Below are 16082 nucleotides of genomic sequence, written 5' to 3'. Positions count from 1 at the left end.
AATCATTTTTCAGGGCTAATTATCCCGAAAAAAGGGGGGTTTTTTCGAATCTTTGGTCTAATTACATCATTTGTATCATCACTTTGGTCTCTCCTTAACGTGTCATTGTTTAGCCTGTATGCCACGATTTTTGGACCCTTATCTCCAATTTTGTGGGATTTGGATTCAAGGCTCGGGGGCTGCGGGGTACGTGGCATCGACTACTTATTTTTCAAATTTCTTTGAAGGATAAGGAGGATTACAGATTAATGGGACCCTCAGCCTGATTCTCCGATTCAACCTAAGGCTCGGGGGCTACTCCATATGGAGTGCGATTTTTAAATCGCACGCCATAACAAAAATTTGGGGCATGAGCACCTCATAGCTTCGATGCGGCCAGGCAAGTACTCAAAGAAGGACTTCAAGACGAAGCTTTGGAAGAAGTCGAAGACTGCTTCGAAAGTACTCGATAAGCCTGCAGTACTCAGCTACGAAGAGCTCGGGGGCTTGTCAGACCCGGGGCCACCGGGCTGGGCACGTTACGAAGTTTAAGAGATTAAGCCCGTCTTATCTCTTATTCATTTTGTTTATCTCTTGTTTATCCCGTTTAAATAGGAGATAGAGCTAACCAACACGGAGAGGATCTACTTGAGATGTGTTCTGGTGTGATCCCTCGACGGGAGTTGGTTAGCATCTTTGTAACTCTGACCTCTCGGATATATAAGTCGGATATATAAGGGAGGTCAGGGGCCCCTCTCAAAAAAGAAGATCATTAGGTCATTCTACATCAAAGGCAATACAAACCATACAGGACGTAGGGCGTTACGCTCCATGCGGTCCGAAGCTGTTTAAGTCTTGTGTTCCTTGCACCTTCGAGTTCCTGATCTCGGCGTCTCCTCACCCAAAATTTACCACCTTGGGCATATCCCTCGGTGGGCAGCCGGTTAAACACCGACAGGGGCAGATAGGACTGGTGGGCGCGGTGACACATAGGGAGGATTGGAGGACTGGATAAGGAGGGCGATCGGGTGTGTGTGGCGGCTGGGAGTAGGAATCTAGGAGGTGAAAAGAAATGAGGATGAGGTGAGAATGAAACCCTAACATGAGCGTATATATTCGGGTGTTTGGGGCCCATATATCAGCTCTTAAAACGTGTATGGTGGCTTTACGGCTGCCAATATTATTCTTTCATATCCGTCTGCAGATATTCAATGGGTTTAAGATCACACCCGCATCGGTACCCATGGAAACGAACTTAGACCCATATTCATGCCCATCGGGTTTTCTATCCACGGGCAGGTGGATATTTTCTGGCTGTTGCCGTCCATGTGCCTGATCGTGAGTGCTCACAACCAAGCGGGCATGACCACGATTTGCCCAGCGTCACTTCACCAGTTGAATTCACCATGTGCTATACCATGTGCAAGTCTATGATTAATCAAGTTGAAATGGATGCAAAAGTTAAGCTTGTGCTGATCTGCTAATTCAGATTCATGCAATTTAATCTATAGGGTAAGGTAGTCTTAGAATATGTGATTTCATGATAAATCAAGACCTACGTGTTGTATATATGTGATGAGATGCTGATAGAACTTATTTCATGTGATGGCCATGTTTAATTTGTTGTGCTGACATGGGTATCTTGGGGTGGACTGAAATGATAATGTATTAATAGGCTGGATGAAAGCATCTAGACCCCGAACTCGAGTTTTGGTAATTAATGATAATATTTATGGACTAACAATTTTATGAGAAGAAATGAGTATAGTTTGGTCCGTACATCAATACTATAAGGAAGCTTGGAAATGATGTCGAGGGAAAAGCTCAAAGCAAAGGTATGTGATAGGGTTTTATATTTTTGCTTGTCATAAGGTGATTAGTGGATGAATATTGGCCGGATTAATAGGATAGATGGCCATACTATCAAGAGGGGTTAATGTTCAATTGCTTGACGATTCTATAGTGCTATTTTGTTCAAATAATTGCATTGCATGCGCGAGGTTAACTACGTTTGACAAATGGTAATTCTTGTTTGAAAAGGTGTGTGCTGACATGAAGTGGTGGACCATCCAGCCCAGAGGGGCGGACAGTTCGTGAGCCTTCTAAAATCGTGGACAAAAAGTTGTTGTTTCAAACTCATGATGAATGCACTAGGATGTTCTCACACTCACTAGTACTAAGTGTTGTTAGAATTTAGGATCTCTTATTTTACTAATTAAATTTGTCTAGTTTTGTGTTTTTAGTTGAAACCGTCTATTCATCCCTCTAGTCGGTATCCTTATCCTACATTGGATGCAAAAAATGGACTAGATTTTTCCGTATTCTAAATGGGCTGGAAACTAATGGCCCAAATCAACCTATGTGCTAGTTGCCACATCATCATCCACACCATGTCCATGCTGGCAGCCATGTGTCATGCAAACCAAACTAGCTGTGATGTGTCTGGTGGATCCGTGATGAAAATCTATCCCACGTGGCGATAATTTATGGCATTTATTTTCATCACTGAATCTGGGCCTAGCTTCGGCTGTGGGCCTAAGGCCGATCTGTGACAGACTGACAGCCAAGAAACATCACAAACTGCGTCGATCGGTGATGATTTTGTAAAAACGTTACCCAAGTTAATCTGTTAATCTGTGACGCTTAATAGATGATGAAATCTGCTTTGTGACGGTTTTTCACTGATTTGTGATAAAATATGTCTGTCATAGGCTGGTAATATTTTTTAAATACCATATTACATGTGGGCCGTATTAAATTTGCAAAGCTTGCTACAGGTAGCCCATTGGAGGGCTCTAGTTATATATAGATAGATATATTACATATAGATGACGTGGACAATAATTATAGCTACTTGTTCACTATATTTTCAGCATGGCTAGAAATAAAAAAGTTGAAACGCTTTTGATGATTTCACGTGGTCTTTAAAACCTAATACTGGCCAGTATGTTTTATATATCTTTAATTACATATATACTTTCTCCATTTGAAATTGTAGGTCATTTTATCTGCTAGACATAATATATATTTAGATGTATAGTAAAGATAATGTACCTAGAAAACACAAAATAATTTTTATATTCCCTTGTTGAAATGTCAGCATTTATGCAAGTATTTCCAAAAAATAATTAATACTCCCTTCAGCCATAAATAATTAACCCCACTGATGTTGTTGTTGTCTTCTAGTTTGAACTTTGTCCACTAACTTTTACTAGAATATGGGTATAATATTTAATTACTATGAGATTATCATAGTATCATGGTCAAAGAAAAATCTATACATAAGATTGTTTTCTTTGCGAACTAAACATTTAAATACTTTTGACCTACGAACATTTAAAATTCCAAAACTTTGTTTGGGTTTTACTTGAAGTATCAAGAAGCATCTCTAAGTGGAGGGAGTAATAGGGATTTTATGTTGACAGTCATGACTCTGATAAAAAGATTAGTTGTGAATAATGTTTACCCCTCCACAGCTACTATCTTATTCTTTTGGTACATCACTTTAGCAGGCATTAGCCCGGAAGCCGACTTTACTACTGCTGGTGTCGAACAGCACCTCAAACGTGCGCTGATTCACGTTGCCGAGGACTCCGGTGGTACCGTCGAGGCCGGAATCTGCGAAAGCGAGGCAGCCATTCACCAGGATCCCGTTGGGGACGTCGAGGTTGATCGTGGCTCCTCCACTGAACGTCAGGGCAATCTTCGGCACGACGACGTTCTTGTGACCGGCCAAGTTGTAGCAAGTTTCAAGATGGTCGTTTGGAACCATCGGGTATGCCGCCATGGCGCTTCTGAACGCCGACCTCAGCGCCTGGTATGCCGTGGACTGGAGACCTGTGATGACGGTACCGGAGTCCACGATCATGCCACCCTGGAACGCCGACGGCCGGAGGTTGAGCTTTTTGCCTCCGACGGTGATCCCGGCGAGCGTCACCGTGGCAAACGTCGGCTGTCCCGGGACCCTGCCCATCGGCGTGAACTGGAAGCCCGACGGGCTCTTCCCAGCGCCGAGTGCGAGGAACCCGGGCTTGCTGCTCACAGCAGGGAGGCAGTATGAGACGGCGCCGCCGTACTGCGAGGCGAGGGACTCCGACAGGCGGCCGAGCCCAAGGAGGCCGTCGTACAAGCCCTGCACCGCGCGCTTGTCGTGGCCACAGCCGAAATAGAAGTTGTTGACGACGACCCCGGGCGCCAGCGTGAGCTTGTCCTTACTGTACACACCGTCCGTGCTAGTTCCATCCGCGTACGAGATGAGGAACCCGCACTGCTTCCCGTTCGCGCAGCCGTTGGCGTACGCGTCGGCGGTGAGTTTCTTGCACGGGGCGGACCCGCAGTCGACGGAGCCGTACGTGGAGGAGTGGCTCGGGTCAAACAAGGGGTCCTTCTGCTGGGAGCACTCGCCGGGCCGGCACGGTTTGCACTGCAACCACGACAGGTCGCTGCCGGTGTCGATGACGACGACCTTGGGCACCGCCGGCGTGCCGAAGCTCACGGTGACGACGTACTCAAGCGACTTCACGGAAGTGCCTAGGTGGGCGGGGATGCTCGCTTTCTCATCACCATGCGAGCCCATGCTCCTCGGCACTCCGCTCGTGATGTGGTTGATGCGGGCGCGGCTGATGCGGAGCGTGTCGGCGAAGGACGGCTTGTCTGGAGAAATCGACGGCGCGCACGGACCGTGGCGATGCACTAGTGGAAGGGACACGGCGGAGTTGTTCTGCTCCGACATCACTGAAACACATGCCGTATCATCAAATAAAAGGTTTTGTTTGAAGCTTTATAAAGGAAATAAGCAACTAGACATAATTTGCAGTTCCTGTACCTCTCTCCCCGGAGCAAACTCGCTCTGGCTCAAAAGAGCTGGTTGGCACAGTCACAAAGCTCTGGTCACCACCACCTCCATAAGCAATGGAATAGTAGCTGCACAAGACAATGCACAAGAGCAGAGAAGCCATGGGAAATGATGTGCAGTTGAGGAGTACAGAAAGGAAAGGATGAGCGCTAACTTATAAACTGCTGCAAGCACAGTATTACTTGGCATACTTTAATTATAACCTTGAGCTATTTGGTATACTTTAATTACATACTAATGACAACTACAAAAAGGCAACAAAAGTGAAGTCAGATAAGCTGGGAATTGAAAACTCCTCCGAAATGGATGCAAGCACATATAGTGAACAATTAAATTATTTATCAGCAGCTAAAAATGTAAATCGAGTAGCACACATCATTTGTTTCCCAGCAAATTATTAGGTGGAGGCCAGTCTTTTAATGGGCCGAAGGAAAAGGGGTATAAAATAAGTAGCGGTCTAAAATATAGCTACTTCTACCATTTAAATTTTATCTTATAATATAGCTACTTTTCAAGTAGGTTTTTTATGCTAGTCTAAAATATCCCTGTTACATATAAGTTAATTATGGCATGCAGATATGTATGTATGCAAGCTAAATAGAAAAGTCATAATTATTCTCTTAATTAGTGCAAGGTAAATAAAGAAGGGTAATATAGATTTTTCCTCTCTATTCTTAACCTGTCTGGAAAATTTTAGAAGTAGCTATATTATAAACGGAGGGAGTAATAGAAATGATATGCCCTTTCTTTTGTGTCAAAAATACATGACATATTTTTGCACAAAGCGCGGCCTATTTAAGTGTTGTTTGACCTTTGTCAACTCGTGTCAAGGGTCTAATCGGCGCATGGGGTGGGAAGGGTATAAGTTGTGCAGATCGAGCTAGAGGTGATGGTAAAGTCAGTTGGCAAGTCAGTCACAGTCAGTACCTACTTATGAAACGAACTGCTTCAGCAAGGACCCGCATGTCATCACGCTTGTGGCGACACGTTGCTCATGCTACCCTAAAACCTCATAGGAAACTCGAGCTGCTCGGCTGGGTGGTAATCACCCACCCCCACCCCTTAACGGTCTATTTTCTAACACATCCCCTTGGCGTCTCTGTATTTGCATTGGAATTTTGGATCTAGGGGGCGTGGTAACTGCGATTTTTATTCATTTTTAACAATTTTAAAATTAATATTTTAAAATATTTGTAGATTTAACTATTTTGGTCGTATCAATTCTGATGAGATAAAAAATGCTCCATCGCATCATATACATTCGTGTAATAACGTGTGTGTTCGCACCAAAATTTGATAATTTTATGGCCAATGTATTATATAGAAAGAAGCTAATAATGAAGCCTTATTAGCAAGGACTCTACAAAAAGTAAATTAAAGTTCGTGTATCTTAATATTTTCTTTTTAGTTTAGAGTTTTCTTGTTAAGCAAGTTTTGTGCGGACTCAACCAGGAGTCATTAGTCCAGGTATAAATATGAACCCTTAGCCATTGTAAAATTTATCTCTCGATCAATATAATACTTTCAGCGTATTGCCACCCTCTTTCTTAAAATTTTTACCACCAGCGGAACTTGGCACCTGACGCAGGGCTGCATCGATTCGATCTCCGGCGAAGGAGTAAGTCGTAAGTTCCGTCGGCCCCGGCAATTGTATCGGCTATATTGACGATGTTCAAGGCTGCATCGTTTCGATCTCTTGGATTGCTCTGGTTCGATTGGTATTTTTACCTACCATTTATCGATTCTATCAAGTCTTTCAAAGCTGTATTGTTCGACCTCTTGCTAGATCTGATAGAATCACAGTTATCTTGGCCTTGCTTAGATCTACCGGCTTGTATCTTTTGAATCTATTGCTTAGCTGCTGGAAAAAGATTGATTTCATTAACGAAAGCATCAGATTGGCTCTCATTAGCCGATATTTTCTTGTCTTGGCCTTATTTAAGTTTTTACTGTACTTGTATCTTGTCGCAACTAGATTCATCAGCTTGTGGCTTTTGATTTATCACACTGCTACTAGCGCTGTCTCGGTTAGGTCCGATCCTACTGGTGGTGACGGTAGGTTAATTGTTATCGGTATGTTGGTCTGTTGGTTCTGTTGGGATGGGATAAATATTCAGTAATTGCTCTGTCTTCATCGGAATACTGGCCGATGGTTTTTGTCAAAATGATAGCTGATAAGTTATCTTTACATTGGACCTCCAGCGACGTATATTTTAATCATCGAGCCTAGATTTAATATTTTATATTAATATCATCCGATTGGTTCATGTCATTATTTATCTATCAAGATCTATATCAAACATATAACCACGCGTTTAAAATCATATCAACATTAGTTGATGTCGCTACATCGGCCTATCTTGTCAGTTGCAGGATCAAACTGATTGGCACGCCGCGAACCTTAAGATTTAGGACCTGCAATGGAGCTAAGAAGATCTCCCAGGCTGGTGTGTTGCTCGTGAGGAATCATCATCGTGTTGATTTTTTCGGCAACACAAATTGGCACGCGTGGTGGGACATATTAAATTGAATGCCGCTATTGACCTAGCTAGTGATATTCAAGCCGACATGTCTGAGGAAGAAGTCACGATGGAAAGTTTGACGAAGGTGCAGAAGAAATTGGAGGAGGAAAATATCGCTAATTTTGAAAAGCTCTGTCTAAATTCCTTCATCGTGACACTACAAGGGCAGATTCAGAAGATGTTGTCAGTGTTTTTCTGCCAAGCTCATCAAGGGATACCCCCGATTTTGTAGGTTGTATGTGGGGTATCACTGAGATCTGGAACTCGAAGGTGTAAGGAACAAGAAACTTTAGATAGGTTCGGACCGCAGTATGCATAATAACCTACATTCTGTGTGGTCGTTTGTATTGCTTTAGATGATTGTGCTTTGGAGGGGGTTCCTGGCGGCCCTTATATAGTCTTGGGAGGGGGGAGGGGGTAGGGTTACAGAGATCCTAGCCAAATAGAAGCTCAAGAGTCCTGTCCGAGTGCTGCTCGGATAGTTTCTTTCTGTTCTGACTAGTCCTACTCGTATCCGAGTAGCTTACAACAGGTATAAGGTATGAGACATGCCCCATAACCAGCGGAACGTGAAGCGAAGAATCCAGCTTAAGAAATTTCTAGAACTCGCGAAGAAAGAGATCGAAACAAGCAAGCCCACAAAGAAAGTGTGGCAAAGGAAAGTGTCATCACTGACGATAACTCCATCTGGTGATGACAATTGGACCCAAGGTATGGAGAGTGTTGCTCCGGACTCAAAACCCGAGCTCTCACCATGAGGTAACATGGCAGTTATCCATTCTTTGCATTTGGATATAGGATAGTTTATTTCCGTGCAGGATTTATTTCAAGTTCATCATAGCATGTTTAAATTTGTGCAAAGTGCATTTTTATTTTTTGAACTTTTATTTCAAGTGCACTGCATAAAAAAGATCAAAAATTCCGGCCCCACCTAGGCTGGTTGGCCCCACTAGTCATTGCCTAGCTAGTGTGCAGCTAGAGGGAAGAAAGAGCACGACAAGAATTTCAAACAGAGGAGCAAGCCCTCGTGAACATACATGTGCAGGACACTCAACCCCATCATGGGTGATTAGGTTCCCTTTGCACCGTTCACATCCCATCGTGCAACATTCTCGCTTGAGTGCTCATGCAGGAATAAGACATGATGAACAAAGAGCATGTAGGTCAAAGTAGAGTGCGAGGAGGTGCAGCACCAGGCCGACCAGCCCCATCATGGCCGACCAGCCTCTCCTTCGCCGCTGCCATCTCATCGCCACCAACCAACGCACGATCACCTGCAGACCTACGTGTAGCTTTTCACGGTGGAGCTCCTGGTGCCGTTCCTAAGCCTATCGGCCGGCCCATGCCGGCCGGCTTGGCACCTTCTCTCGGCTATAAAAGCCGAGGCGCCCGGCGTCTCTCGTTGCACAACTAGCTCAGGTACACCAGCACTTCTCTGAGTATGAGTTTCTCTTCTCCCTTCCTAAGTATCCTTGCTAAATTAAGCTCTTGGAGCTAATTAGGCAAATGTGCTTAGTGCTAGCTCACCCACCAAAAAGAGAATAAAGTAGTAGCTAATAACAAAAAAAAACAGTGCTAACTTCTGCTTAGCCAAGAAAATACAAAAAATATTTTCCTTCTTTGAATAAAGCTTTGGCACGCTTGAACGATGAACATCCGTGGTGGTTAATTCCCCACATGGACGACTGACGACTAACGAACTTTTATTTAGTCCTTCAGGTATTTTGTGTGCGCGCTAGTCTTTTGTAGGCACCATGTGGACTGCTACGAAGAACAAGGTCAAGAAGCTCAGCCCCTTCAGTTCTAGGTGTTCGCAGAGTTCGGCGTCCTCCCGGGACAACATGTCGGTGGACTCAGGTCACCGAGATAGTGTTTCCCAGGAGGACATGATTCCCGCGGTGCCTAGGAACCGTGTCCACATTCACATTCGTGTCCTGACTTCGGTCGATCAGATCGTAGCTAGGAATGAATACGAGCGGGAAGTGCTGGAGCTCCTCAAGAAGCAGAGTTTCTGCCACACAAAGATTTTTGAGCCCCTCTTCATCATCAAAACGGGCCTGGAACAAGACATGATCCGTGCCTTCAGCTACGCCAGTTGGTATGACTTTGCCGACATCACAGAGACAGGTTCACATCTCTTAACCATGAAATTCCTTATGTCTCTTGGCATTGAGAAACAGCTAAAACAACTAAAATCTATTTCCGTTTCTTTGATGAGCAATATGAGTTAACGACAAAAGAGCTTAGCGTTGCGCTTGGCTTTAGTAAAAAGTGCTTGCTAGATCTAATGCCCTCATAAAAGACTATCAATATGATCGCACAACCTGGTGGAACAAAATTTCTGAAGAGCCTGTTAGCAGTAAAAAATAGTACAGTGTCAATTCATAGTCCTACACTTAGACTGCTAGCAAAATGGCTCTGCATGGTTGTCCACCTGCGCTCCGACCTGTGCCTCTACAGTCTCCCCGAGCTGTAGTATCCTTTTGCTATGGCTAAAAAGATAATCTTCTCTCCCATCATGAGCCTGTTGGCTCATAGGCAAAAGATGATCACGTGCACAGGTCCCATCGCTGTAGTATCCTTTTGCTATGGCTAAAAAGATAAACTTCTCTCCCATCATGAGGCTGTTGGCTCATAGGCAAAAGATGATCACGTGCAGAGGTTCCATCGACATAACCTCCTTGGTTACGCGCATTGCTACGCATGTCGGTGCGTTGGATAATGCCTAGGTCACCTACCTGCCTTTGACGGAGGCCTTCCAATACCGAGTAGGCCTAGAGCATTTTGTGTAGGTAATTCTCTCTTCATGTGTTACCCTGGGTATGATAGAGAAATCGAGATCTCATGCCCAAAACTCTCTCTCTACTCTGTCAATCGATTACTCTTACAGATGGAGAAGAAGGAGCCATCACGTCACAGTGTTGCCAATCCCGTGGCATGAGGACGGTTTCGGCTCAGTACTCAACAGGAGCAGGCAGGACCATCACACCAGGCAGGTACTTCCTAGATGAATTTCGAGGAGACCTACGAGCATTACACTCAGAGTGGCACGAGCACTGCCGGAGGTAGCACTGCGTATGGTGAAGATCAGGGACCCTACTAGCCCCAGGTATGCAGAATTCTTATGGTCCACAGGTGGGTCCATCAACCTCTGCGCGATACGGTTATGAGAACCCGATCATGTGGGGAATCATGAACCACACGACCTAGGTCAACGCCCTGGGCCAGTAGCAGGACCAGATCAGCTAGGACCTCACGCACAACACCGACCTCACCTAGCAAAGCTGGGGGATGAACACATCCATGCTCCACGACATCTCCGGCATCTTCACCCATCTAGGCCTTGGCCCCAACCAGCACCAGCAACCCCAGCAGCACCACTAGCAGCAGCCACCACCACAGCAGTACTATACGTACCCGCAGCAGTACTACCCATATCCACTGCCACACTACCCGTACCAGCAGCAGCACCACGATCCCAACCAGCAGAACTGAGCTTCATCTAAGCTTGGGGGTATATCCAGGTAAGTCGCCTGACCTGTCCTTTCATTCCAAGATTTGCCATGCCTTAACAAAAATAAATAAATAAATTATGATGATGATGATAATAATAATAATAAAATCTGAAGAAAAAAATTATTTCATGCTTTGAATAATAAAACTCCTAACTTATATGTGTGGAAATCCATGTGAGCTCTTCTTTCAGAAATGATGAATAGTTGCTTTGTTCATGCTCTGCAAGTGCCTCGTATATAACTTTTTACTCTTCTAGTACTTGATTTTGTTGGCACTTGGTAATGTTTTCATTAAAAATTCATGGTTTGTGGGAGCATGAGCTTGATTTCCAAGTCTAAGTTGTTGGGAAATTTGAGATAGTGAAGCTGGAGTAAAACTGTATGCTCTAATAGAGAACCTCTCGAAATTTCTTTAAAATAAAATCGTGGTAAAGATGTCCCCTTTGGTTTACATGTCTTATCTAGAGCAATAATGTTTTACTACTTGAGCCATATTATGCTATCTTGAGTCACTTTGAGCTTTGCTGAATGTTGACTCCGTTCAAGGAAAGGTACTTGTCATCTACCGATTTTTCTCCTTTGCGTATCCATTGTTCTGCTAGCCACAAAAATATCTAGCTTGTCAATCACCTACTCCGGGTATTGTATCCACGTTCACCAGATAATCTCCATTCATACCACAGCCCAAAATCTCCACAGTGAACCTATCCATCCAAGAAAGGTCTACTCAAACATGCACTCCCTCTCAATATTTGTTGGCTGTCATGAGAATATGGGTCATCTTAAAAAAAGCAAGGCAAAAAGGAGATAAGACCCATATCTCTCCACAATTCCACAATTTCTGAGAATCAAGGGATGAAAATAAAAAGACCAAAATTTCCCAAGTGTGGGTCCATGCTCTCCCTCTACCCTGAACATCATACCTTCCATAAGATCGGGATTTGATTGGGTACCAATCTCTTGTGAACCATTCTTGGGCTCGGCAACAAAGGTAGCCAAGGTATGCAGTACTCTTCCTACCTATGAACTCCACATATTAGCCTTAGAAGTAGGAAGAAGATGGTCAATTTCCGACCATGGTGAGGACTATACACCTTGAACGACTTTGAGAGCACCATTGGGGAATCTTAAACCATCCTTTTGAAAACTTGCAAAAAAATCCAAGAAAGGAACCTGAACAGGAAGCAGGAAAACTCCGGTGAAAACTATTTAGTCTCTCAACCGCTCAAGACGAGGGATGAAATGCGGGTAAGCCCCACACTCCGAACCAAGGTACGAGCCAACATTCTCAAGTTACATACAGGATAGAGTAATATGTTATGCACAAGGCATCTGCTGGGGTGAACATTGATGCAACTCCTGATCCGCCGAGCCTAAGTTTCAGCCTTACTCGAGGATGAGCAAGAGTTTAAGCTTGGGGGTGTGCTGATGGCCATTAAATCACATTTTGTCTGTCAACTTCTCGGGAATAAATAGAGCTTTGCATCATGTTCCATACATATTTTGTTTATTCTAATAAGGTTCCACAAGTTTTGGATGAGTTGTGAATGCAGGGATGGGTGTATCAAAAATGAGGCAAAATGGGAAAAATCCCAAGCCGATCGGCCTCACCTAGATCCTGAGCCGTGCACTTGAAGTCGGTTTGATCAAATGAACTGAAAGGCTTTACCCATGGATTGAAGGGCCCACCTGCATGCAAGACTAGGGCAAAATCTTGAGATTCGCCTCCCTAGACAAAGCACAAGCATTGATCATCAAGTGGGTAAAACAGAGGGACAAACCACGCCGAGGTTAGGCCGGCCGGCCTTGATCAGGCCGGCTGGCCCCTAACTATCAAACCACGGACCAACGCAACTACTACCAACACCAGGAGAGCATCAGGGATGCCCAAGAGAAGGGCAGTGCTAAGTGGCACAAATACCAGGCCGGCCAGCCCCACTTTGCAGCCTCTCGAGCTCAACTTCACGTGGAAGTTAGTGGCATCCAACCTAAGTATCAACCTCAGCACCGATCTCCGAGAGCTATAAATAGAGGGTCACCCATCACTTGTAACACACACCAAGGAGTTCTCACTCATTTCACTTTCTAGAGTTAGGTTTAGTAGTCTGAAAGTTAGAGTCGAGTCAAGCTTGTCTCAGGATTCCGGAGTCGTCATCGGAAGTCTGGTATAAGCTCTTGTATCTTTCCCTTTGACATTTATCAATATAAGTTATCTTTTTATCTTATCGAGTTAGCTTTACTTTCCACATTTATTTATCTTTGCAAGTTATTTAGCTTGTGTACGGAAGTTCTATCCTCCAGCTTAGACTTTGTTATCTTCCTTTTTTTATCGGGATCTTACCTTACGGGTTTTCTCGTCCGGACTAGGGAGCTCAAGTCAGGTCCCTAGGTTGAGAGGGATTTCTCTTGTAGGCCTCAATAGAAATCCTAACACCGAGTGCAGACATGGTGTCTAGCTTAGTGTTAGCTAGGAAGTGTGTTCCACCCCACGAATCAGTGTGGTAGGCGGCAGGTGGTGATAGCCGTGTTCGTCCCTTGTAGTCCGCCACGTTCGGATGTTTTCATTGTAGCAGGTTGCCGTTGGACTCCCCTCTTACCCCTTTCTGCAGTCCTTCCTCCTCCAGCCGCCGAAGTAAGCTCTAGATTCCTAATAACTAGTTAGGAACAAGGTTTAGTCTAGAGAGGCTAGCTCGTTAGTCTAAAAGTGTCTTAGGAATCTTTGTCACTCGTTGTCCTCCTAGCTGCTTACCGCTCTAAGATTTAGAGTCTCTTGTGTCAAATGGTCATTGCCTGGCCATTTATCCTATCTTATTATATCTGGCTTACCCCACTAAGTTAGTTGGTGGATATTTCCAGTAAAGTTTACCACTCGTTCATTCGATACTCTTTAGAATCATAATGCTTCCCCCTGGAAATTTACGATACCTTGGAATACTCCAAGGTGAAGTGCTAAAGCGGTGGATTCTGTGCGCTTGCGGAATACATATTCTGTTGGGTATAAGAAATGCCAACAACTTTCGTCCTTTCTTCTAGAGAATGACTATGCATGAACCATGGCTACAAGACTGAGACAGGTCTCATAACCATAAGATAAATGGGATGGCAAGGTGGAGGCAGATCCAAGTACTCACGGGATGGAACTGCTGGATAATTAGGAGAAAACTCCATGTGGATTTGTTGAAAGGCGTACAACTGAACATGTTCTAAACTAGTATTGCTACCATTTCCCGGCAGCGGTGTCAGAAAGCTTGTTGGCACTCCTTAGCCTATACGAACTAATCCTCAAGCGCATAGATACCGATGTAGCTAGTTTACCTGGGATATTGAATCCATTGAACGATAAGCGCAACCGGACCTAGAACTAGTGCAACTGGACCCACCAGGGGAAAAGAGGTACGCGAGTAGAGGGTCTAACGATGGTTAGCCCACTCATTACCCAGAAGACTTGCTATTAAACTAACTTGATCTGCTTCAGCGGCTGGAAGAGGAAGGACTTCAGGAAGGGGTGAGAGGGGAGTCCAACGGCAACTTGCTACTACTACTATGAAAGCACCCAAATTTGGTGGACTACGAGGGATGGATAGGGCTATCCCCACCTGCCGCCTACCACACTATTCCGTGGGGTGGAACACAACCCGAGGTAACTAACCAAATCTAAGCATCATGCCTAAACTATCGAGTCACTTACTCCTACCTCCCGACAAGGTAAAGAGCATTCTCAAATAGGTAGAACTCGCTACCTACGCAAACTAGGGATCCCGCAGATCAACGAAAGAAAGTAAACAAGTAACTGAAGTAAAGAGGAAGACTAGCAAGATACCAACGTGAGACGAGGAGCTTCACTTCAAAGATGCTTCATTCCTCCGAGGTTACAAAGTTGGAGGTGAGCTGAAGAACTCGGCTTGCCTCCGAACTCTCACCTCACACTCTCCCCATTCTACTACTAAGGATGTACAACTTTTGCTTGAGACTCTTATTCTCTCCAAATGGTGCATGTTGGAATGGAGGTATGGGCAGCTATTTATAGCTCTCCAAGGCCGGTTCTCAGATAGATGCTTAGCTTGTACGTTATCTTGATGGTTAAGGAAACTGCCAGCCGAAGGGGTTCGTGTGACGTGCAAGTTGGAGGCCGGCCAGCCTCTCCCAGGTCGGTCAGCCTAGGATTGTTGCCACTTAGCACCACCTTTGGTGTGAACGTCCCAGATGACTTCCTGATGGCAGTTATGGCTGCACATCAGCCGTTTCTTCAGTTGGAAGGCCGGCCGGCCTTGACTAAGCCGATTGGCCTATCTTGACGTGTCTCGACCCTTCGTTCCACCGCCTTGTTGATTGATGTGTGGGATTCACCCAGAGAGGCGGTTCGAAGACTGAAGTTGTGCTGAGTCATTGCACGTGGACCCATGGATCCAAGGCACATGCCTTCCGACCGTAGGATGCATTTCTTTGTGAGGTGCCGGTCAAGATTGCTTGGGGATCTGTTTCGCTGCATGCAGGTGAAAGCTAAGCCGTGTTGGCCACAGTGCCAGGCCGGCCGGCCTAGGATTTCTCCAAAATCTGCCAATATTTGTATAGTGAGTCCTTGAAGTCACATATGCACCAAAACTAGTGGAATCTCATTAGTTTAAATCAATTTAGCTTGGTGTAGGCCTTGTAACCAAGAATTTTGAAGTAATGTTGGTGGTCAAAAATCATCGAAAATCAACCGCCAACAGCGAGGGATTCGATCTTATCCTCCCAAGGTCGGTTACAAATGTTTCCATACTTACCTCCACCAGGAACCGCCCTTGGAAGCTATAAAAGGAGGAGGAGCCCTCTCATTCAACACACACTTCACTTGAAGCCTCTCTCCCTCTCTCTAGTGTGACTTGTACTCCTTAGACTAGTGGAGCTAGACTAGTTATCTTCTCTTAACGACTCCAAGTCATCGTCGGGGTTGTGGAGCAACCCTCGACCTCAGGTATGGCTTTGTATTTGACTTCTCAGGAATTTATCTATAATTTAGAGAATCTTCATGGTTGTTATGCCATCTTGGTAGTATGTCATGCCATGTTGAGTGGTTCCTTAAGTTATGCAATTCATATGCTTAGACTAGAAATCCATGCTAAAGCAACGGTTTGGTTTGCCCTTTGGGCTGGCTCTAGTTCATTACTTGTCCATCCGTAGGGTGGGAGACCCCGGGGGACTAGAGCAGGTTCCGTATACACGAGCGTG

The 16082-nt window shown here is 44.9% G+C and overlaps 1 protein-coding gene across 1 annotated transcript; it reads right to left on the bottom strand.

The window, feature by feature from the left end:
* Positions 1-3484: 3484 nt before the first annotated feature.
* LOC112888611 (aspartyl protease family protein At5g10770-like) lies at positions 3485-4937 on the bottom strand. Its single transcript, XM_025954865.1, has 2 exons — positions 4805-4937; positions 3485-4713 (listed from the first exon to the last, which is right to left on the bottom strand). The coding sequence occupies exons 1-2, from the start codon at positions 4935-4937 to the stop codon at positions 3485-3487; spliced, it is 1362 nt and encodes a 453-aa protein (XP_025810650.1).
* Between the last annotated feature and the right edge of the window lie 11145 nt (positions 4938-16082).

Source organism: Panicum hallii, chromosome 4, assembly GCF_002211085.1.
Source record: "Panicum hallii strain FIL2 chromosome 4, PHallii_v3.1, whole genome shotgun sequence".
NCBI classification, from domain to species: Eukaryota; Viridiplantae; Streptophyta; class Magnoliopsida; order Poales; family Poaceae; genus Panicum; species Panicum hallii.
Note: the sequence above shows the minus strand (reverse complement) of the source record. Positions and strands in the feature narration are given on the sequence as shown.